The 26,397-nt window shown below is 36.8% G+C and overlaps 1 protein-coding gene across 1 annotated transcript in view; it reads left to right on the forward strand.

Annotated features, from left to right (window-relative positions):
• The window catches only part of LOC109836086 (WAT1-related protein At5g47470-like), a 62,158-nt gene that overhangs the window by 2,618 nt on the left and 33,143 nt on the right, over positions 1-26,397 (forward strand). Inside the window, exons 3-4 of the mRNA XM_020404000.1 lie at positions 18,747-18,863; positions 23,141-23,384. Coding sequence (XP_020259589.1) covers positions 18,747-18,863; positions 23,141-23,384 — 361 coding nt within the window. The remainder of the gene's footprint in view (positions 1-18,746; positions 18,864-23,140; positions 23,385-26,397) is intronic.

Here is a 26,397-nt window from a genome sequence, read left to right on the forward strand (position 1 = left end):
TATTTACGATTACTTGTGTTGTTCAAATGGGCCGGCTAAAATGTATTTGAGTTAGGGTTTATACATAACTAAAAAATTTTCAATTAGGGTTATAAGAATCGATTTCGTTTATTTTTTATCATAAATTAGAGGTTTTAAACTAAATTCAACAATAAATAATATAATATTTAAAAACTCTAAAATTTTCATAAAAATCATACATTTTTAAGGAAATGAAAAACAACGGGTGTGTCGGTGGTCCTGGAGAAAGATAGTTATGAGAACTGCACGTGGAGGGGAAGCTAGGGTTTTTTTTAACTGAAGGGGAAGAGTGCAAGGGGCGAGGGGGGGGGACAAGGGAGGAGAGAGCCCTGCGGGAGGGGAAAGTGAAGGGAGAGAGGGTGGCGGGCGCGAGAGGTGGGGGCGGTGGAGACGAGAGGGTGGAGATGGCGGAGGAGAGAGGAGAGAGGGCGAGAGAGCAGGAGGGTGGGGGCGACGGACGAGAGAGGAGGTAGGGTAGGGCGGTGGATGAGAGATGATAGATCTAGAGGGGAGAGAGGAGAGAGGGTGGGGGCGGGCAGCAGAATGAGAGAGAGAGGAAGAGTGAGAGAGTGAGCGCCGGAGAGGAGAGAGAGAGTTCGGGCGACGGACGAGAGAGGAGAGAGGGGATTTTTTTCGCTGGGGGAATTTGGGAACATAAGAAGGGAGTGTGTTTCCTAGTGCGGGATGGGGGCAGGGATCGGTAGGGGTTTTTTTTCTTTTAATATTAACCTAGACGGAACGTCCATCTAGGTTGCAACCTAGACAGAACGGTCATCTAGGTTGAATTTTATTTTCTTATTTTCTTTTTTAACGTAATCTAGACGAAATTTTCATCTAGGTTGCAACCTAGACGGAATTTTTGTCTAGATTGCATTTTTGCTTTTAAAAAATAAAAACTTTCGTCTAGTTTGGCATTCTAGACGAAAAATTCAATCTAGAATGCCCCAAACTAGGCGGAAATTTCCCGTCTAGTTTGAACCAACCTAGACAGAAAATTTTTTCGTCTAGGTTGTTCCGTCTAGTTTGGTCGTTTTTCTACTAGTGGTACTATATTCTAGATTGCTCCTCTCATGTATACTCTGAGTCATTAATTTCAACACACTTTAGAACATCATCCCTAAGCTTCAACATTGCCATGAGAACTAAGGATTGACATAGATGCTCTTGTTGTGCGTAGCGGAAATTTCGGCAGCACTTCTAGTGCACAACAAGAGAGTAAGATCATAACTAAATCATTGTTTCACAAAGGAAATAAGAATCGAAAGTAATATATCTCAACAAAGTGGGATATACACTCTTCCTCTCATCAGTTATAGGACTGACTTATCGAGAAAACCTACAAACTATTACAAATCACAGCAAGACAAACGAATTTTACGTGGTTCGGCAAATTGCCTACGTCCACAGGGCAATAAGGGGGAGATCTACTATTAGAGAGAGAATACAAATAGAGTTTACAATCGTACAAATTAAACCCTCAAACAAGCTCTCAAATCTCTCACAAATATCTCCTCTTAAAACAACTGACACCTCTGTACTTCTTCCCAAAATAAAGCCTAAAAAAATCTACTTCACACTTGCTCCTTGTACGAATCTGCTGCCCACCACTTCAAAATCTGCTCCTTTTTTCGTGTGCCCACGAATCAGTCGCCCCTATTTCAAAACCTGGTCTCACATTGGTTTATATAGTCTTGAATTGTTTGGGTAGGCCGCTAGAATTGGGTGGGCCGCATTCATTAACATGATAGCCCAACGTTTACAATTCTCCACCTCGGTAAAGTTTCTCCAAAAAAACTAAGCTGACACCAAAGCATCCAAATATCCTACTTGTAGTGTCCAGTATGTCGTGAAGTTAATTCACGACAACGGACTCAATCAACAATAAGTCGGTAATCCGAATGAGAGTCCAAACAATCTCACCTTATCAAAATCAACTAATCTAAACCGGCGTTATCATAAAGACTGCATACATATCCTCTTGTTCAATGAATCAAGCCTCACGTAGTTCACCCACATGGCCTCCAAATACCTCAACATCGAAGAATGTTCAAAAGCTCCAAACAATGACCAAACTTGACACCTGAAATAACTTTGTTTAACATATCCGCAGGGTTGTCCTTTGTGTTCATCTTCTCCAATATAACATCTTCATCATCCAAGACATCACGAACAAAGTGGAATCTGACATCAATGTGCTTCGTGAGTGCATAATAGACCTGGTTCTTCACCAAATAGATAGGTAACATACTTTCACAATATATGTGAATGGTCTCCTATGATATCCCCAAGTCCTCCAACAATCCATGCAACCATAAAGCCTCCTTTATAGCTTTAGTCACCGTCATATACTCCATCTCTGTAGTAGAGAGAGTCACTGTAGACTAAAATGTACATCTCCAACATACCGATGCTCTTTCTAATGTAAACATATATCCTGAAGTAGATCGGTGTTTATCAAGATCCCCCGCATAATCTGAATCTACATAGCCAATACAATCATGTCATGTCTTCTCATTCTTCTAAAAAATTAAACCAACATTCATGGTACCTTTGATATACCGTAGAATCCACTTTACGACCTCCCAATGACCCTTCCTGGGGTCATGTATGTACGTGGATACCATACTCACGGCTTGTGATAAGTTTGGCCTTGTACACACCATAGCATACATCAAGCTACCCACCGTACTGGCATATGGAACATTCGATATGTAATCTCTATTCTCAACTGAAACAAGTAACATCAAAGCTGAAAGCTTGAAGTGGGGAGCCAATGAAGTACTCACTGCTTTTGCATTACCATCAAAGATGAATTTTTTCAACATCTTCTGTAAATAACTCCTCTGTGTAAGTTTCAATCTCCTCTTCGCCCTGTCTCTCTCGATCTCCATAACCAATATCTTTTTCGCCTCTCAAAGATCCTTCATCTTAAACTCAGATGACAACTCCTTTTTTAACTTTCAAATACCCGAAGATTTCTTGGTGGTAATAAGCATATCATCAACATATAGTAACAAATAGATATACTCACCATCCTATAGCTTGTGCATGTAAACACATGGGTCATATGGGCTCCTCGTTTAGCCTCGGCCAATCATAAAGCCGTCGAATCTCTTGTACCATTATCATGGCTATTGCTTCAATCCGTAAAGAGACTTCTTCAGCTTGCACATTAATTCTTCTTTTTCTGCAGCTTTAAACCTTATAGGTTGTGTCATGTAGATCTCCTCATCTAAATCTCCATATAGAAAGGTTGTCTTCACATCCATCTGGACCAAATCCAAATCATGTTATGCCACTAATGCTAACAGAATCCTAATCGACGAATGCTTTACAACAGGTGAGAATACCTCATTGTCATCAACGCCCTCAAGCTATGCATAACCCTTGACAACCAATCTGACTTTGTACCGAACGTCCCCAATAGAAGATCCTTCTTTCTTTGCATACACCCACTTGAATCCAATAGCCTTCTTACCCTTCGATAGCTTTACAAGTTTCCAAGTGTCGTTATTCTAAAGAGAGCGTATCTCCTCCTCCATAGCTTCCCTCCACCTGATCGAATCAGAGCTAGACTCTGTCTCCTTGAATGTAGAAGGAACCAAATCATCAATGACCTCTGCTGATAAGGCATATGAAACCATGATATCATTATATCTAGCTGGCCGATGAATCAATCTTCTGGATCTGTTTGCTACAATGGACTTCTGAGCATGACCCTGCTCCTCAATCTCACCATCCACTGTATCATCTAAATGCCTGGCTGTCATCCCATCTCCTTCTAGTGTCATCTTTGTAGGAGCCTCAATGGATACAATGCTATCTGGAGTGGGTGGAGTCAAATCATCCTCCACCTAGTACGATATCTCTCTTGTCTGGTCTCCCTCTACCTGCTGATGGACTTGAGGCCTCATCATGTACGCCTCGTCGAATGTAACATGCTAATAACTATCTTCTTATCCTGTGGATCCTACAATTTGAAGCCTTTTACTCCTTCTCTAAAACCCACAAAGACTGTTTTCTTTGCCCTCGGATTCAATTTACCATCACTAACATGGTAATAAACTGGACATCTAAATATCCGAAGCAACTCATAGTCACTAGCTACCGAACCAGACCAACACTCCATTAGAGTCTTCCCTTCTATCGAAGTGCACGATAACCTGTTCACGAGATGGCTTACATAAACTAACGCCTCGGCCCAAAAGGATCTTGACAATTCACTCTGTGTCATCATACATCGCACCTTCTCCAGTAAGGTACGGTTCAACCTCTCCATCACCCCGTTCTGTTGTGGTGTCTCATAAACTGTGAAGTGTCGCCTAATGCCGTGATCCCGACAAAACTATAGAAACAGATCACTTTTATACTCTCCTCCATTGTCCGAACGAAGACCCATTGTCCGCATTCATTAACGTGGTAGCCCCACGTTTACAGCTCTAGCCTTTAGGTAGAAACCATGTATCCACCTCACCCCCAAAGAGTCATGCATCAAAGAAATTGCCCAAATATGTTTAAGCATAAGAGCCATATTGAAAACATCAACAGGATGAAATCCAAGATCACCAGTGCATTTGGAGTTCATTCTGTTGACCAAGCCATTAATTTCATGGGTTTGATGTATATTGATTATATAGTTAGTTTATCATTTACCTTGAAAAAAAAAGCTTGTTCTTTTTCTTTAGGTAAATTTCTTAGTATATCATTTGTATTAAAAAAACAAACGATAACTAAAGAACAAGCAAACCCATGAAAAGAAAGGTATATCCATAAATTATGGCATAAATAAATAGACTCTATTACTTTCAATATAAATAATAGTGGAGAGACTATTACTTCCAAATTTATTTATTGTTTAAAACATAGGTGTGATTTGTGTTCTTAAGTGTAAATAGAAATTACTAAAATTGATGAAGATATATTGTAAGTGTTATTTTCGGATTGAATCACGACTTCCTTAACTGTCTGTTAAACCATCATGTTCAAATTAGAAGTGGTGCGTGATTCAGAATCCTAAACACGCTGCAAAGTTTTTATAATCTTAAAAGGTATTATAGTAAGTAAAATATTTTAGAAGTCAGTTTCTCAATCAAGTAAATGCTCCCATGTGCGGTCAAGCATGGGTGTCCTGGCATTTTTTTCATGTGAAAAACAAAAAGATTGTCTTGATGTTAACAAATTTAAAGTACTATCGTAAAGTGTAGACCACTTAAGCAGCCTCGACTTTTCTAATGAACATGGTGAAGGCAAAAAATATGACAGTCAAACATCGATTAATTGGCAATCCTTTTCATCTTAATGTTTCGTAAATACTCTTTTCACTTTAGTATCAATACCTAATTCAAAGGGGTTCCTATGGTTTTTAGAAGTCACAGGTGGCTCTTGGATTTCACTATACAATTCTTTTTTTTTTCAATGAAAAAATTTTATTCATTTACCAAATTTGAAAAAGTTATATACATCAAGATCTTTACAAAGAGAATGCTAACGAAAACTACTAACAATAAGCCTTTCTAATTTTTAGAAAGATAAAAGCCAATCTCTATTTTCGGCTAGAATAGGATTGTTCAAGTATATGGTTAATATATCAGTTTTGATATCCTTAACCAATTGCATTGTGCTTCTACACCTCTGCTGGACGATATAGTCATCCTCTTATTATTCTATTTTAACTCTTTACCTCTCAGTCTTGTATTAAACCAGTTCATAAGAGTATTCCATTCACAAGCTTGCCAATCAAACTTGAGTCAATCCATAATAGCAATCCACACTTCTCTTGAGAAGGAACAATCAAAAAACAGGTGATTACGACTTTCAAGTCCTGCACCAGCATATAGATAGCATGTGTTTGAATTGATAACCCCTCTCCTCATTAATCTGTCTTGGGTGAGTAATATGTTCTGCACAACAAGCCATAGCACAAATGAATGCTTCAGATAGTTCATCTTACCCCAAACAGTGTTAAACCAGGGATCACTCTGAGAAACAGGGGAGAAAGAAGCATACGCAGCAGATATCTGGATTTTAGAGGTCTTATAGCAAGAATTAAGAATTTGCTTCAAATTATCCACACCATCACAAGTATTCATAGCTTTATCCCTAATTTTAATCAACTTCTTCCACATCCATGAGTCCCCAGTTCTGGATTTAACTTGCCAAACATCCAAGTATTTTAGGTAATTCTCATTCCATATTATCTCCTTATTAACATGAATGTACCATAGGCTTCTCAAAGCTAAATCAAGATTCCAAATAGATGTAGAGAACACACCCAATCCTCCTTATTTTTTCCCACAACAAACCTTATCCCATGAAACAAATGGAGTTCTAAAAGAATTATCAGTCTTCCCCCATAAGAACTTCCTTCACAACTCATCAATCTTCATTGTGACTTTAACAAGAAGAATGAAATTAGATGCCCAATAATTTTGAACCCCCAGAATCATACTCTTTATGACTTGTAATCTCCCAGCATAAGAAAGGTTCTTATGCTTTAAACACTTCTGAAGTTGACCTGATATTGAATCAATGAGTGGATTGCAATCAACATATGTAAGTCTTTTACAAATAAGGGGGACACCCAGAAATCTGAATGGAATTGTGTCTTCAGTAAATCCCAGGGATCTATGGATATCTGCTTTGACAGATTCATTTACACCACCATAATATATAGAGCACTTGTCCAAATTTGCTTCCAACTCTGTAGTGCCACTAAAATCCTTGACACATTGGTAAAGTTTTGAACTGAGTACAAGTCACCTTTAGCAAAAAGTAATAAAGTATCCGCAAAAATAAGATGAGTTATCTTGAGATTTTTACACTTTGGATGATATCTGAATAACCTATCATTCTTCAACTAGTTTAATTTCCTGGATAGATACTCCATGCCCAACATAAAGAGATAATGAGAAAGAGGATCACTTGCCTTAATTCTCTCTCACCTTTAAAATAACCATGGAGGGAGCCATTGAGAGATATAGAGTATTTAGGGGGAGTAATACATGCCATGTTCCAGTTAATCACCTCTATAAGAAAACTCAGCCCCTTTAGCATCTCCTTTAAGAAATTCCAGTTAATAGTATCAAAAGCTTTTCTTATATCTATATTCAACATGACCCTTGGTGAAATGTTCTTCCTATTATAACCTTTAACAAGCTCATGAGCCAAAGAGATATTACTTCTAATTTGTCTACCTTTGACAAAGGTACTTTAAGCTTCATTCATAATGCACCCCATAATAGGCTTAATCCTGTTAGCCAGGATTTTAGAGATAAATTTATAGAGGCAATTGCAGCAGAATATGGGTCTGAAATCAGATGGTGACTTAGGACATTTTACCTTAGGTATAAGAGTGATGGCACTTGAGTTCACCATGCCCAGCATTTTCTAATTTTTGAAGAACTCCTCTAAGTGATACGGGTGTATCTTCTCTTTAAAACTTAGCGATCCTCATGGGAGCTTGAGGATAGATAATTCTCATGATAGCATGAGAATAGAGGTGTAAACAGTACAGTAGAACGCTGGTGGAAGCGTGCAACGAGACGATGAGCAACAAATTCCAAGAATCCAGTTTTCAGCTCGTGAGTCGACTCATACATGTACATGAGTCGACTTATCAGGTTGAGTCGACTCACGTCTGTCATGAGTCGACTCACGAAACCTAACTATTTTGCCAAAAGTCTCTGACCAGTCGATCTGCGGGCTTATGAGTCGACCCATGTGTCATGAATCGACTCATCTCAGTTATGAGTTGACTCATTGCTAGTTTTTGTGTTTTATCCAGTTTCGGACGAGTCTACTTATCTCAGTCATGAGTCGACTCATCGACAGTTTCCTGATTCGTTTGAGTTTCTGTTCACACGAATTCCTGTTGGTTTTGAGCTTGGTTATTTACCAAATTACCATCCATGTTTGTACACCTATATAAAGGGTTATTTAGGGTTACTAAACAAACCAGCTTGATAAATTAAGAGAGATTCTAATCTTTGTATTAGGGTTTAGAGAGGATTGAGAGATTGTTCTCGATTATAGTGAGATTGTGAGGAAGAGATTGTAATCTTTTGTTCTTCATAATCTAGAAGAAGGTATTTTCCTTCGCCATACTGAATTATCTCGTGTTTTAGTTGTCTTCTTCTCAACCCACCTTTTGGTAATTCCGTGACTAAAGGGTGCTCACACAGCAACTCGTATCAAGTTGGTATCAAAGCATCAGATCTGGTGAAGGGGCATCCTGTGTATGGTCCTTACTCGATCCTAATACAAGAAGCTTAGCGAGATCCCTATTTCATTAGAAGGAGTCCAAGTTTTAAGGAGGAAGAAGATGGCTGAAGGAGACAATTTAGCGAGGATTGATGCATTGCAGAAACAGATCGAGACGATAGGTTCGACTCTCACACAACTCGTCAGTCTTATCCATGGAGGTGACAAACAAGGTGAATCTTCTTCGAAGAAAATTATTGAGTCCGATGTGGAAAGAGTAGATTCAGATTCCAACGAGGAGGAGGAGACCGTTAAGGCTGCATTGCATCAAGGGGGTAAGAATTCTTATCAGAACATGAAGATTGACTTCAAGGTGGAGATTCATGTTTATGATGAGAGTGTTGATGTCGAGAGGCTTGATGATTGGATCGAGCAGATGGAGACGTATTTTACTCTTTATGGCTATTCGTCGGAAGATAGTGTTTGCGACTTTTAAACTTTCAGGATACGTGTTGACGTGGTGGAAATCCTACTGCAAGCAGGAGAAGAAGGCGGTGTCGTGGAACAAGTTCAAGGAGTTACTGAGGAAGTAGTTCTACCCGGTGGGATTCTATGAAGAACATTGGTACAAGTGGTACGGCTTATGCCAAAGGATCAATCAAACCGTTCAAGAATACACCACGGAGTTCTAGCAGCAGGCGATGGTCCTTAACATTGCGACAGAGGAATATTCCGTGTTTATGAAGTATATGGCGGGATTGAGCGATTACATCCGAAAGGAGATGAAGCTATTCACGGTGGAATCAATTACAGAGGCGAGCGTGAAGGCTATTGCCCTCGAGGGCAAGCAAAAGAAGGACAACGAGGCTAAGGGAGACTCCAAACAGACGGGAGGTGAGTCTAGTGGTTCTCAATCTAAGGAGGAGAAGAAGAAGGGTGATCCAGGGAAAGCAGAGCTGATTTGTAGTCACTGCGAGAAGACAGGGCACACAGCTAATCGGTGTTGGGAGAAGTATCCTCATCTCAAGCTAAGAGGGTTGAAGAAGAAGGAGGAGAAAAAGGCATACATGATAGCTCAAGGTCCGAAAGAAGTCTCGGGGATGACAGAGCCCAACAACAGTTTCAACCTTATGGCGGGTAAGCAGACCACGAAAGAGGACGACGACCCGAGAGAGCAACTCTTTGTTCTTGAGTTGTAAGTGAAGACCAGTTTGGTTGATGCCATTATTGATTCGGGCATCGAGAAGAATTTGATATCCGAGGCATTGGTTCAGATGCTGGGTCTGAAGACAGTCAAGCATCCGAAGACCTATCCATTGGGGTGGATTCAGAAGGAGGAGAAACTGAGTGTAGTTGATCAATACACTGTCAGATTTGCGTTCCACGAGTCGTATATTGATGAGGTCACGTGCGACGTAGTTCCATTGGATGTTTGTCAGATTATACTGGGAAATCCGTACTTATGGGATAGATATGCGATCTACGAGAGGCGGGCTCAGAATTGTCAGATTATACTGGGAAATCCGTACTTATGGGATAGATATGCGATCTACGAGAGGCGGGCTCAGAAATACACCTTCACTAAGGATGGTGAAAAGTTCAGATTTTGTTTGGCATCTCTTCCGAGGGAGACAAGCTTAGAGACGATGACACGAGCGAAGAGACTAGTGAATGCAAGCAAGAAGTTTGTCTCGCTGTGCATTAGACTTCCAGAAAAGCCATCGATAAAGGATTGCAACTTAGAGCGAACAGTGACTACGATGAGACGCAGGACGAATGAGTTATTTCCGATCAGACGTCGAGGCCGGATTCCTAGCATGGCCAGATGGTGCGGAAAATATGGAGGAGCTCAAGAGTTTCCTCAGCAAAAGTTCTAACTTGAACGAGACTTCAAGTTCCTAAAGAGGGGACCCATGATATGAGTGTATCTTCTCTTCAGAACTTAGCGATCCTCATGGGAGCTTGAGGATATATGATTCTCATGATAGCATAAGAATAGAGGTGTAAAACTGTATAGTGCAACGCAGGTGGAAGTGTGGAACGAGACGATGAGCAGCAGATTCAAAGAATCTAGTTTTTAGCTCGTGAGTCGACTCATACATGTACATGAGTCGACTCATCAGGTTGAGTTGACTCACGCCTGTCATGAGTCGACTCACGAAACCCATCCGTTTTGCCAAAAGTCTCTGACCAATCGACCTGCGGGCTTATGAGTCAACCCATGTGTCATTAGTCGACTCATCTCAGTTATGAGTTGACTCATTATTGGTTTTTGTGTTTTGTCCAATTTCAGACTAGTCGAATCATCTCAATCATGAGTCGACTCATCGACAGTTTTCTAATTCGTTTGGGTTTCTGTTTACATGAATTCCTGTATGTTTTGGGCTTGGTTATTTACCAAATTGCCATCTACGTTTGTACACCTATATAAAGGGTTGTTTAGGATTTCTAAACATCAGCTTGATGAATTAAGAGAGATTCTATCTTTGTATTAGGGTTTAGAGAGGATTGAGAGGTTGTTCTCGATTATAGTGAGATTGTGAGGAAGAGATTGTAATATTTTGTTCTTCATAATCTAAAAGAAGGTATTTTCCTTCGCCATACTGAATTGTCTTGTGTTTTAGTTGTCTTCTTTGTTAGACCCTAGAGGGGGTGATTAGGGTCTTATGCTAATCTAATCCGATTAAATACCAATTAAAATTATGCTAATCTAATCCGATTAAATACCAATTAAAATTAATTAACAAGTTATCCTAGCAAGTATGAAATACCACAAGATATATGAGCTAGGATAAGCAATATAAACAATGAGATATATCCTATATGATGAAATATATATGGAAGGATATATAAACTAACACAAAGGTAAACATTATGAAACAAGATAGAGGATGATATGAATAATGAGACAATGGCGATATGAGCAATGAGCACAAATATAAATAAACGCCAAAGCACACTCAAACACAATCAAATGATCACGGAGTTTGGATCTTCCGTCCTACGTCTCCGCTCCCCACTCCCGGGGAGAAATCCACTATCACAACCGGGTTTTCTACGTTCACCCGAATAACGTTTACACCTCACAGTGTCAGTTTTCAACGCTCACCGATCAACGTTCACTCCTCACACTCGGTTTTCTAGTTCACCAAAAACTTCACCACACACTCGGTTTTCTAGCTCACCGAAAACCTTACAACACTCACAATGTAACAAATATAAATTTGTTCTCTATAATAGATGAGAACTCAATTAAGCATAACTCAATGTTACAATCTTTCATAACCCTAATATACTATGTATGCAAATACAATAAGCTCAACGTGGGTGTGTGTAACAATGAGATTCAATAAAAACTTAGCTCAATAAGAACTAGCAATAAGATTAATATGAAATACAATAGTAGAAATGCTAGAAAATAGAGTTAAGGAAACTTCTCTATAAACACAAAGAGAGGATGATGAAATGTTGAAGATGAACTCTTCAATAGTTAATGTAAACTCCTCTTTGTAACAGCAAACCCAAAACAAACTTAAACCAAAACTAAACAAGCTTAAACCCTTGTTTAAAACCTTGTTTAAAAACTTCTTAGCTAGGTGTAGAACTGAGATCAATGGGGGTATTTATTAGCCTCCCAAAACCTCAGCCAAAAACCCCAAATAAAAACAGCCCCAGCAACGGTAACAAAAATAGCCGTTGGAAAGAGAACTGACAGAGCGGCGGTCGACCAAAAATATTCGCGGTCGACCGCGAACGGTCGACCGATGGAAATTTTGAGCTCTCGGTCGACCGCGGCGGTCGACCGACCAACTCTTTGCTGCCCACTAACGAATAAAACACATGAGCGGTCAACCGGTGCGGTCGACCGAAATCTGATACTACAGAAAAACAGGTTTGAAAATTTTTGGGAAATGTATATAAACATGTAAATGAACATGTTACAAAAAGAATTTTCTAAATTGCATTTCCCATTTGTGAAAAATCATCATTTTGCAAAATAGTCCAAAACACGAAAATGTAAACATGTGAATTTTGATATTTTGGCTAAACCATGTTTTGAAACTTTACACAATGATTATATAGACTTAATAAAATATGTATATGATTATTGTTAAGTCCATTGTTCGCGGGGAAAATTGTAGCTTTCATTGCTTTCATTGATTCCATTGCACGCTCTTGTAATAGTTTATCGATTACAAAAATCCAGTCTTTTTATAAGATCCGGTTACAACGAGATCAAAAGAAAAAGAAAATTACAACTCTTTCCTTATTTGTCGAACAAATCGCGAGCTCCTGTTTTGCGGTCACTCGCTTTGGTAGGTTCTTCGCCTACGCCGGGGTTTATCCATGGACTACCGCGTGATCTAGATCCGGTCGGATCTACACGATATAACAGGTATTATTTCGCGAAGGAAATAATAGCTGGGGGGGATTAATTCACCAAGGAAATAATCGCCCTCTCGGGATCAAAGGCCAAGCTTTGATCCGGAGTATAATCGCGTAGATCTCAGATCCGATCCCTCTCGAACTCCTGCCTTTTCTGACGTGGACGATCGTCGAGCACCGGATCTGGAAGTGCAAGTCCTCAAATTCCCAAAGCTTCAATCTTTTTTAGATCTGAGTCTTGAATCCAGCAGAGCTTCGCCTCCATGCGAGTGGATGTATGTTTGCGGAGAAAGTTGCTGTTTTCATTGCTATCGAATCTATTACAACTTTAGTCGTTACAATAAACTCGAATGAAATAAAAAGTCGATCTTTTTATAAGATCTCCTTACACAATGAAAATAAAAAAAAGTTTACAACTTTATCAAACAAATGCAGAGATCGTCCTTCGGTCTTCTGCTTACGTGGGTGTCTTTGCCTATGCCGGGGTTTATCCGTGGACCACCGTCGATCAGATCTGATTGCTAAAAAATTGGGCAGAGCTTCGTCAATCCGCGAGGAGATCTAGAAACTTGAAGCGCCTATCTCGGATAAAGCGAGATATTTGCTCTTCTTAGGATTACCGACGAGGGGTAATGCTAAGGAACGGATGCGGGTGATGTATATCTGACGAATCTCTCTCTCTTGCGTTGAAGAACTAGGTCCGATCTCTCCTCCTCCTCTCTGAAATTCGTGCACTTTAAGTCTTCAATCCGGCAGGGCTTCGCCTAATCTCCAAAATTCCAGATCTCGAAAAATGAGGCCTAAGGCTTGTATTTATAGGCTTGAGGGGATAACGGAGCGGTTAAAACTGATCGAAAATCGTCAAAAACACGTCCCAAGTGCGAGACAGCTCGGGGTGTCTCGCACCTGTGCGAGACAGTCTGTCCCCTCTTCAGTATTTTGGTCATAACTTCCTCATATGACATCCAAATGATCTTATTCCGGATTTGATGGAAAGATGACAAAAATATCTACAACTTTCCTATTTTGAGTTTCTTTAGATTCAAAACGTATCATGGTCAAAATAGCTCCACAATGTCCGAGACACCTCGGGTGTCCCAGTTCAGCCTGAGACGTTCCGTTATGCCCGTTTGTTCGTTTTCACCGTAACTTCTTCATCCGAACTCGGATTTGAACGATTCAAAGTGCGTTGGGAAACCGACGAGGTGATGTATGAGACACGAAGGGCGTTGTTCCTTTTGTAAACATCGCGGGGTTCTCGATTAGCCCGTGCCTTCGTTATCCCAAAATTCTGTCAGCTCACGTAGTTCGTCGGTTTACTTCAATCGTTCACCGACGTCAGTCGAACTCCTGTGAACCAGATAGTGATGTTCATTATCATTCCTTAACACTGAGCTGTTCGTGGAGACCTATAGGCAATTTTCGATGCCTACAATGTATTCCATTGCTTGCGTACGGTTCGTTAACTTCGTCGCCTCGTTAATCCGCTTCGTTGCGTGTCACTTGGCTTCGGTGTTATGGACTGACGTTCGTGTTTAGATACGTCACCCGATGGCTCGTTGGTTTATCGAATCACCGTGTCGAGCTGTATTCAGGGACCTATAGGCAGTTTTATATGCCTACATCAATATTTTCACAAAATTGCATAATATATACTAAAACACAATAATAAATATGAAACATGTGATTTCATATTATAAACATGAAAAATATATATATATATATACGAAGAAACCAATAAATGTGTGTGTATATGATATTGACCTTAACGTACTTAACACACATAATATAAAACCTAAACTAAATTACCCAAGCTTGATCTTTATCTTCAATAAGCTCAACTTGGTACACTTACAGATGAAGCTTGAACTTGATCTTTAACTTTGAATTGCAAGGCTTCACCAACATTCCGCCAACCTCCTTTGGATATGATCGTTGTGGCACAATCCATCCAACCTCCAACTACGTTGTTTGTCTATAATAAATAAGAAAACACAAATACTAGGCAAACAACATTAGTGGTAAATTGTTTGTTAAACATCATCAAAACAAGAAGGCCAACATTCTTCTCAACCCACCTTTTGGTAATTCCACGACCAAAGGGTGCTCGCACGACGACTCGTATCTCACTAAGGCTATTGAAACCTCCTCTCTAATAATAGACCAAGCAAAATTGTAGAAATGCTACACCATATCCATTAGGACCCGATGCCTTGTTATCATCCATTGAAAATATTGCTTTTTTGATTTCATCCTTTGAAACTAGACTGGAAAGAATATTAGCATGTGAATCATTCAAGCAAGGTCCAGGTTTAATGGTTTGAATGTTATGTGTCAGCGTATCAGAAACTTTCCCAATAAGTCTTTGTAAAAAGACACCAATTCTCTGGCAATCTCTTCTTGATTAGAGATTCTTTGACCCAAGCCATTATACATCACCTTATTATGATGTCTATTAGATTTAATTGCAGAGTAAAAAAAGTTAGTGCGTCTATCCCCTTTGACACTCCAATTAATCCTTGCTTTATGTTGGAGGAAAGATAATTCACAATCCAGGAGTTTGTTGTATATGGCCATGCACTCTCTCTCTTTAGAGATGAACTCAGGGCAAAAAGGGTTTGTATGTAAATTCCCTTGAGCTTCTTCTAATGCAATTCTAGCTCTTTGAACCTGCTCACTAATACTGTGATAATGCTTCTTGTTAATATCTTTAAGACCTCCCCTCAGATGTTTAAGTTTTTTACAAACATAGAACATGTTATGTCCTCCTATTTTTGTTTGCCAGATTGTAGACACTGCTGGAAGGAACCTTTCAAGTTTTGTCCATATTTTAAAGAACTTGAATGGCTTCTTCCCTCTTAAGCAATCATCATAAGCAGAAACCAAAGCAAGGGAATGATTTGAAAAGTTTGGAAGTAAAAAATCTACCTGGCTTGAATTGTACATGTTGACCCAAGCATCATTCACCAGAGCTCTATCCAATCTGCTCCATACTCTAGAATCATGATCTTGTTTGTTATTCCAGGTATAGAAGCAACCAATAGTTTTAAAAGAGTTTAAATGGCAGTCATCAATAAAATCTCTAAAATCCTTAATGTCATTATCTGCTAGCAATGCACCATCAAGTTTTTCTTCATTACTAATAATATTGTTGAAATCACCACATAGAAGCCACATATCATCCCCTATTGATTGTTGCAGAATTCTCAATTCAAGCCATAAATCTTTTCTAGCCTCCAATTGATTAAACCCATAGATTGAGGAAATTACGCAGTCTATTCTCCCATCCAAAGACTTTACTTTACTTGTGATGCATTGCTCTAATATATTATTGACATTTGATATCGGACTCCAATTTCTTACAATGTTTTTGGTAACAGCTTGCAACATACTATCCATAATCTTTGTTTCAAGCAAAGCTAGATAAAAAAGCTGATATTGTGAAATAAAAAACTTAACCAGATGTTGTTTAGAGGATTTATTTAATCCTCTAACATTCCAGAATGATAGATTCATCATTGTCTTCCTCCCCCCTGTAAATAGAAGAGGGATCTATATCCAAAATGTCAGATATGAAAATGAATTGGTAGGAATGACAACCTTATTACTTTTGCCTTTTTGAACATAATTCCATGAGCTATCCCCTTGAGGTGAATCTTTAGAATTAACACTCCCCCCAGCTCTTGCATGCTTAACATGCACAACATGCTTGTGTACTGCCAGCTGCCCAGATTATTGTATTGATTGAACTTCTTCAATTTCTTTACCCAGAGAACTTCCAATGCCAAACTATATAGGAATATCATTTACTTGAGTCAAATGATGATTGCCTTCATTTCTAGCATCCTGAATTCCAATAGACTTGCATACAGGAATATAATTTATCTCCAATCTTTGATGACTTTTATCATGTTAATGAGAATCAGGGTTTCATTCACTTTTTGAGTATTTTCCTTCTCCTTTACAGCATTTGCAGGCACTGGATTTGGATTTTGCTTGGGAATCCATTTTTGAGTCCTTACTTGCCTCCTACAGGAACTTGTATCATGTCCAACTTGTTTACACAATTCACACCACCTAGGCTTAAATTCATAAATCGCTTTCTGAATGAATTGTTTCCCTTTTGGATCCTGAATAGTGATTTGAACTGGGAGAGTGGAAGACAGGTTAACTTCTACTAACACCCTAGCATATGACAAACGTTGCCTATTAGCAGTTAATCTGTTAGTAGCAATAGGGAACCCAATTGCACCAACAATTTTACTAATACTTTTAGCATTCCACAAATTAAGCCTCAAAAGCAGGAAGTTGTATCCACATAGGATACACACATTCATTTATTTTTTTTAACTTCTTCACCATTAGACCAAGGATTCAATAAAAGAGGTATTGAGCCAAAAAACCAAGGCCCTTTACATAGAATCTCATTCATTTCTTCTTTTCTCTTAAATTTAAACAAGAATAATCCAGGCTTGAGCAGGCAAACTTCAAGCATCAAATATTTTCAGACTCTTTATGTATACTTTTCCATAGCCTTGAACTTTACATTTAGTCCCATAACTTGACCAATTAGTCCCATAACTTGACCAATTAGAGAAGATTGCCAAACTAAAATCTCCTCATTCCATTCATCATCATCAAAAGATATTGTATCTTTGTTTTCAATAGGTACATAGTTCAAATTCATCTCATAGCCTGGCTTCCTATTATTTGCAAATAGACTTGCCCAGCTTTTTCCTTTTCCCCTAAAGGAGAAGAACTAAACCCTTTTGAAGAATCACCCATAGGAAATTTAGTCTTCTCATTAGAAACATCTCAAAAAGAAGATTCCATGTTATCTGTACTTAAATCTTTACAGATTACTTCACTATCTCCCAATCCAGGATTCAATGTAACAACATTTTCATTAACCAGATTTGAACTTGAAGAAATTTTTCTTGAATCATTTATTTCTTGATTTATTGATGAATTAACATCATCTTTTCCATTCTCCATCTCATCCGCCCAAGAAACTCTAGCTGAGCTACAAGAACCAGAATAAGGAGACTTACCAAAGAAACGAGCTTGAATCTCTTACTAAGGAGCAAGCTGACGAACTAGAACACCTGAAAGAGGAGAAGGAACTCGATCATGCTCAGAATTTTCTCAATTCAGAATCTCAGCCATAGATCATGACTTTTCCCCCTTTGGCCTAGTCGATCCCATAACTATGAAATATTCATCATCTTCTTCACTTTGAACATCAACACGATCATCATAGGACGTCGAGATCATCTTAGAAGCTCTCAATCCGATCTCTAGGATTTTTTTTCCTGCTATTTTTCTTTTTCTTAGCCATTAAAATCTAGGCGATGGCGCAAGATAGACAAACAAAAATCACTCGCTATTCTGCACCATTCAGACCGTCGCCCTTCCAGCAACTTAAATTCACTATACAATTCTTCCATAACTGAATGTAAAATCTTCTCGGCTAACTAATATACTTCAAGTAGTTTTTATAGGTAAAATTTAGTAAATCCCACAGAACTTTCAACATTTTGCAATAAACCCAAAATAACTTTCAAAATTGCACTAAAAGGCTCGTAACTTTTGAGTTTTGCAGAAAACACCCATTAAATTTACGCGTTTTGCAACTAACCCCCATAAATTAGAACCCAAAACAGAAAAAAGAAATGCAGTTTGAAAGTCATTTGGGGTTTAGTGTATTTTATCCAAACATATTAGGGATTTTTTTGCAAAATTTATTATGGATTTAGCACAATTTCGGAAGTTTCTAGGGTTCACCACGAAGTGCCGAAAGTGTTTGGTGTAATTTACCTTTTTCATACAGCTATTTTAAAACTAATATGCAATATTAGACATTCTCAAGAAGAAAAAACACGAAGATTTCCTTAATAAGCCAATGTCTTTATACTGTGGGGCGTTGATTGCTTGAATGTCAAAAGAAGACTTTTTATGCAGTATAATACTGAATTGTGAGATGCTTTTCTCCTTTGCAACAATCATATTATTTTTATCTCAAACTTTCCTTCGTATTTGAGGCCTCTCATGAGATGACAATAAGTTTAAGATATATTGTGAAACAATATTGCGTAACAATTATTTGCTACAGGCATATGTATAACAAATCTATTGTATAGGGTGACCACATTTCAAACTCTTATGATGATGGGAATAGAGAGAACAACTCCAGCCATTGCATCTGCGATGCCTAATATTGCGCCAGGAATCATATTTATTATCTCAGCTTGCCTCAGGTATTTCTGCGTTTTACGCTTTTGACTATAAGCTCATATTCTTTTCTGATATTGTACGTTTGTAGTTATATTGTTTCAGATGCAGTTAATTAAGTATCAACTTGCCTCTCTATATAATGATTATTATCCTTGTGGTCCTCTATTTATGATGGGAAGGCACCATCCTAAGGATTGTGCATAAAAATGTAATTAAATTTGGACTTTATGCTTTTACAAATGTTTAACTAGTAATTGCATTTTAACTCTCCGTAATTCATACACCTGTAACCAAGGAAATACTTGGGCAAATGCTATATGGTTAAATAAGTACTTATAACAATATAAATGAATCTCTGGAATGTTTTTTTATTCATGGAAACTTTTCTCCTCTTCATAACCTTAGCAAGGATTTTAAGTGTTCCACTAACATGATTTACTAGGCCAATTGTTGATAAAATTAAATAAAACCTTTAGTATACATTCCGGTGCATAGATATATCATATATGATATTCTCTATACTTATATTTATTTGCTAACCACGGATACATATATGGATATGGTTTGATAAGACAAACTCATGCTCTTGTCTGTCAAATTAAATTAGATGAACGTGGAGGTAAAATGTAAGGAAAGCTGATATGGTGTTTGTATATGTCGAGATTGCAAATTCACAATCAAGTTATAATATAGAAAAATGTCGAATCCCACAAGGAAGATGTTGTAGGAATTAATCAAAAGTGATTCTTAAGTTGTGTGTATGACAATTAGGAGTGATAAATGTGTGATTGTGGAGAGATATAAGGAGAGTGGTTGTGACTATATGCAAATAAAAACAAAACTAGATTGAGAGTGGAGAAGGAAAGATGAAGAAAATAAAGTAAAATAAAAAAAAGAATCAAATAAAAAAATCAAGAATAAAGAGAAAAATTAAGAAAGTAAAAGATGGAGGATTCAATTAGAGATCGATACGAAAAATCTAGAATTGAATCCACTAGCCAATTATGGATTATCCTTTTTTATTATATTTTACTTTAAATTTATTAAGCATAGACTATCAAATCACTTAAGAAAAGTATAACTTATCAAATTATCATCTAAGCAGAATTGACATGCATGGAAAGAATAACAACTAGATAGTAATTCTAGAATTCCTCCTACCAATTAGTTCTCTAGTTGATTATCCTAAACAGGATCATTTTTAAGCATAAGAAAGTACTTCACCATTCATAAAAGAAATTAACCTAGTTTCATGCATTTCTAAAATTCCTACAAGAATTAGGTCAACGTCTTAGAAAATAAAAACAAAGAAATAAAAGGGAGAGAATAAAATAAAAACAAACTCCAAAGAGGATTCTAGCCTCTAAGTGAGAGAATAAAAATAAAAACTAACTCAAAAGAGAATTCTAGCCTTTAAGTGAGAATGAAAATAAAAACCAACTCCAAAGAGGGTTCTAGCCTCTAAGTGAGAGAAATAAAGGAAAAGAATAAACAAAAATAAAAACTAATTCCCAAGAGGATTCTAGCCTCTTGGCGAATAGTGCAAAAAAATAAAATCTAAATTATACAAGAAAATAAATCTACATTATAAAATAATTATAAGAAAATAAACGCATGGAAATAAATCTACTCTACAAGGCATAAAAATAAATCTAATTTAAGAGGGTTTTAGCCCCTTGAATATCTAAAGCAAGAAAAGAAAATATTACAAGAAAATTAAAAAGATAAAGAAAAAATTTACATTCTAAGAGGGTTCTAGCTTCTTGATGAAGGCAAATATTCATCATGGTCTTCATTTTCATCTCATCTTTATCTTCATCATCAAATAAAGAGAAGAAAAGAAAACTATGTAGAGATGAAAAAATTATTTTATTAATTGTAATAAAAGTTATAATTTTGGAATATCTTCTCAATTAAGAGTATTCATTCCTCTTCAAAAAGAGTTTTTACCAATTTTTTTTACTCAAACCCCTCACCCTCTATTCCTATTTATAGCCTACAATAAGCAACAAGAACCATTGGATTTTACTTGGGCTTCAAGGATTAAATCTTAGCCATAAAATAAGTTTTTTACGAACTAATTGGTCGGTCAACCGATTGGCCAATCAGTTGACAAACTGATTGGAATTCGAAAATTTTAAAAATGAAGTTAACTTCTTCTTGTCGAGATAGGTGATTTTTATATATTATATATTAAATTCTGCCTTTCAGATTGAAAGATATCGCCATATCTTTGTGGCTAATCATCTTGAACAAAATTTTAACTTGATTTCTTTTCATATTGAATCCTTGTTTCTTTGGCTTCTGTAGATTGCTTGGCCCGATCCCCGGCTTTAATAAAAGGTTAAAAAATTAGGAAATTTGAGTTATTTTTGAGATTTTATTCAATAATTCTTCATTAACCTACAAATTAAGATATAACATATTTATTAGTGATATTTTTATTTAAAAAAATAAATAATGACCGTCTAAAATGTAATAAAAATATGATTATCAAAAACAAATGCTAATACACATAAGATACAAGAGAAATAGATAAGACCGATACGTACGCGTATATACATAGGCTAAATTGCACAAAAATACCATAGAGTTAACCATTTTGATAAGTAAATACCACAAGTTGTATTTTGGTACAATAATATACTATACAATTTCTAAAAAATTTATTTACTACCATCAATTATGCAAACATGAAAATTTTCACATGAAATTTTCTATAATACTTACATGCAAATTTTAGAGCTTTTAAAATAATAGTATTTATTAAATTTACAATTACATCAATCAAAATTCTACATTTGCATGGGTTATTATAGTAACATGCAAACTTTGAAAACTTTATGATATCTTTTGTATCAAAATGTAACTTGTGGTATTAATTGTCGAAATGGAAAACATTAAGAAACTTTTGTCCAATTTAGCCATACATATGTACATGTAGGTGTATGTATATATATAGGAAAATAATATGTATGAGATGGTGGCATGGTTTGCTAAATGAGATACCTAGAGATAGCTATGTTATGAGACCCACATTGTTAATTACATCAGAAGATATGGATCTCACTATTCTATCTCTTTGTAGCCCATTTAGCAAAGTAAGGCATCACATCATACACATCATTCCCATAGATATGGGGTTGATGGTTGTGAGGTAATAGCTCAATTAGCAAAATGGGCTACCAAGAAATGAAATGGTGAGGTCCACACTTTTTGATGTGGCAATAATAGTAGGTCTCATCACATGTGCATTTCTTATAGCTCATTTTATAAAATAAGCCACAATCTCATACACACACACACAGACACATACAATAGAATTTCTAATTTTTCCTCTTTCTTTTTTGGCTTTAGACCCTCTTCAAATAGGTGGCAATTGGAGACAGTCAAATTCCTTTAATCTTCGCCATTTATCTCTAATTTAAAGGATAAGATAATACCTTATAGGTTTACCCTAACTAGTGGATTTGAAAAACATTATGATGGATTTGGTAGATATTATTATTTTTGACAAACTCAAATATTTTTACAAGCAATTCTCCAATTAAGCTCATGGATTTGGTAGATATTATTATTTTTGACAAACTCAAATATTTTTACAAGCAATTCTCCAATTAAGCTCTCCAAATAAATGTCAACCAAACAACTCACAAGCAATTCTCCAATTAAGCTCTCCAAATAAATGTCAACCAAACAACTCCCTCTCAAATTTATTTTATTTATAATTACTTTGTATTTATAAGTCCTAAATTATGTGTTAGCATTTGTTTTGGTAAATGTGTATACAATTATAGAGCAACAATTGTTTTTTCCCCTTATTTTTTGTAAATGCACGCACACAGCAAAAAGCCAATTTGTTGCTCTATGAAATACATATAATTATTTGATAATAATCATCTAGATAGAGATATAAACTTGTTATTGGCTTCTCATTAAATAAATTTGACAGGAAGTTGTTTGGTTGACATCTATTTAGAAAGGCTAGTTGGAGGGTCTGTAGAAATATTTTGTAAAAATATATCTACCAAATTCCCCACTAATTTAATTAAGGTAATCCTATATTGTATTATCTTGTCCTTTGAATTAGAGATAAATGGTAGAGATTAGAAGAATTGGATCCTCTCTAATCATAACCTAATAGGAGAGGATCTGAATCCTTATTTTTTAGTGTTATCCCTCCCCGCCATGCTTCCACACCATAGACTGGGACCATTGTAAATTAGCCCAAGAATGCTCTATGCCTATGACCATTATAAATTATTTACTCTCTAATAAAGTTCTATTACTTTTATTGTAGGTTTGAGAAAACTGATATGAAGTGTAAATACACTAGAGCTAAGGTTTTGGGAACTGTAATATGCTTAAGCGGAGCCATGGTAATGAGCATTTTACAGACTCGAAAACACCCATTAAAGACTCAATATCAAGGACCCCTTGTCTCCATTGAACTTCTGCAAGACAAAGTCGAGAAAAACTGGATAATTGGTTGTTTTTATCTCCTCGGAGCAGTTCTTGTGGTATCGTGTAGCACTGTACTGCAGGTATTATCTCAGTCATGGTTTTTTATTTTCCGCTTATATTGAAAAAGTTATTGTTCTTCTTAGTTAAATTAAGTTGATTATTTCTACATACATTCTTAAGATAATTTGATTCATATGGCTGATCTGTTACTCATAATGTGACAATTATGTCATGTAAAATATTGGAAACATTTTGGTAACCGCGAAAAAGGTCATGGCCTTTCAGACATGAGACATGCTTAAATATCATTGTGCAAAACTTTGGTGTGCTTTTGTTACAATATAAAATATAGTTCTTGATTTTTATCACAATTTTGAAGTTTTTGTGCAGTGGGAAGTGTCATGCACCAAAACTGTAGTGAAAAAAAATATAAAAATGAGTTGCACAATAGCAACGACTCAAACACAGGACAAGTCCCGTGCACAAGTCAAGTTTGGCACTTCATATCACATAACTTTTTCAATATGTACATATAATCTGCTGATGATGGAAATGCAAAGCAAACTTTATATATAATTAATACATACAACTCAAAGTCACACTGATTACAAGTGTTTTACAAAATAAAGCACACTGTTAGCTGTACATAACAACAAAGTATAGGCTTTTCCATGTAAACGCCTCTTAGCAATACGCCACAACCAAAAGTTCAGCTTATTATGTAGCTATGCTAGATCTAAGCATTTTAAAAAATGACGGGTGAGCTAGGGCTCAGTGAGAATATTTTTCACTAGAGTTTATAGATATCTTACAAAATAATAATAATTCTCAAAAATAGTAAATTATAAAGTTTGCACCATAAATTTTAAAATAAATAGCAAATTATGGTCCAAGATAACATACTATTGTTATCTTCAAGAAAGAATGTAACATTTTAGATTTTTTTATGTGCAAACTTAATAAACCGTAATATATTCCAGAATCAGACTTCTTTGGAATCAAGTAAATACTAAGAAAGAAAACAAGACTATTAAATTTGGGCAAAACCAAAAGATTGCTATTTTCTCAAATTCACAATCAAATGTCAAGAATCTCAAATCTCGATGAGTCCTTCATGTAATGCAAGAATAACCTCATAGGCCACACTAAGATTACGAATTATAGCCTAGTAGCACAAGAATGCCAAAAGACATCACATAACACATAGTTTTCGGGAACTGAATGTACTTGACTATGTCCTAGGCCGCCTGACACATCACAAATGCCCAAAGAGGGTCATATTACAAATGCCCAAAATGGCCACATAAAAATGCATTCAAACCATATGGCGGGCATAAACACATCACTCCATAGTGGACTTCTTGAGGGTTTTCATAACATCAAGAATCGCATGTCAAATGGCATGATTTCAGAAACACATCCTTTGTCAAATTGCCTGATTTTAAAATCATTGTAGGCATCTAAAAATTCTTGTAGGTGTCCGCACGTAGCTCGAGATGAAGAGAAGACAATGAACATTATCATCCGGGTCAAGAAGGATTACCCGAGTAGTCCGTATGCTTGTCGGAGCTTGTGGCCCGCACGCTTGTCGGTCAGCTTCAAGTGCCCGTCATACTTTTCGGTCAACTCCAAATGCCCGTCACGCTTGTCGGTCAGCTCCAAGTACCCGTACACTTGTCGGTCAGCTCCAAGTACCGTAAAGAAGCTAATGAGCGCATGAAGCAAGTTAACGAAGCATACAAGTCAACAAGACGATCAAATACACAAAACGACAGAAAGTACAAGTCTGAGAATGTTCGAAAACACCGAAAAGTTCAGAACTCGCATGGCGCACGGGTCACCCAAGGGTGACCGACAGCCACGCAGGTCACCGCTAAAAGTACCCAAGAGGGGGGTGATGGGTTATTACTAATCTTATTAGATATTAATATCGATTAAAATTATTTAACAAATATATCCTAACAATATTGATATTCAATTTGATATATGCAAGGATATATAATATATCCTAACAATATTGATATTCAATTTGATATATGCAAGGATATATGAACAAGAGTAAATAAACAAGTGATATTGATATTCAATTTGATATATGCAAGGATATATGAACAAGAGTAAATAAACAAGTGATAGTGCGCAAAGATAAACACAAACACAAGATATGATCACGGAGTTCGGATCTTCTATCCTACGTCTCCGCTCCCTACTCCCGGGAAGAACTTAACTAACGACACACACGGTTTGGAAGCCGGAACTTCTCTACACACTCGGTTTTTTAGCTCACCAAAAACTCTACAAATCTCTCACAATGTACATATTCAAACTACAACCTCAAGTGTTGGTCCTCATGTATCGCCTCCCTCAAGTGCTCGGCTTTACTACCTCTCTCTAGGCTTTACTACCGACGCCACTCCTTTTGGTATCGACTACGTCCTCACCACACACTCCTCTTGGTGTAAATATGTATTACAATGTGAACTCTCACAATAAGGCTCAAATACAAGATTTGTTCTCTAACAATGAATGAGAATACTATGAAGCTCACTCTCACTAAATCACTCACCACAACCCAACAATATATTGTATGAATAATATTAAAAGCTCAATTGAGGTGTGAGTGATAAATGAGAACAATAAAATTCTAACTCAAATAAAACTAGCTAAGATATGAATATGAAAATCAAAAGATAAATAAGCTAGATAAAAGAGTTAGAAATCTTCTCAATAAGCACAACGAGCTATAGATAGATGATGAGGATGAATTCCTCAGTTGAAATCAAAAGCTTCCTCCTTGTGAAGAACTCCTCTTTTGAAATAAACTTAAAACAATGCTTAAACACAAACTAAACTCTTTCAAAACTTAATTAAAATAATTTTCTTGATGGTTCAGAAGTGAAATGGTATAAGGTATATATAGGATGAAGAAATAAAGCTTAAAACCCAAGTGAAATCCAGCAAAATAATAAAAAAATAGAAACTGGAAAAATAGCCGTTACAGGCCATCAGTCGACTATCAGGAAGCATCAGTCGACTGATGAGTTGAATGTTGTATACGATATCCAGCTCATTAGTCGACTGATGATCATTTCA

This window comes from Asparagus officinalis, chromosome 4 (genome assembly GCF_001876935.1).
Source record: "Asparagus officinalis chromosome 4, Aspof.V1, whole genome shotgun sequence".
NCBI lineage: Eukaryota > Viridiplantae > Streptophyta > Magnoliopsida > Asparagales > Asparagaceae > Asparagus > Asparagus officinalis.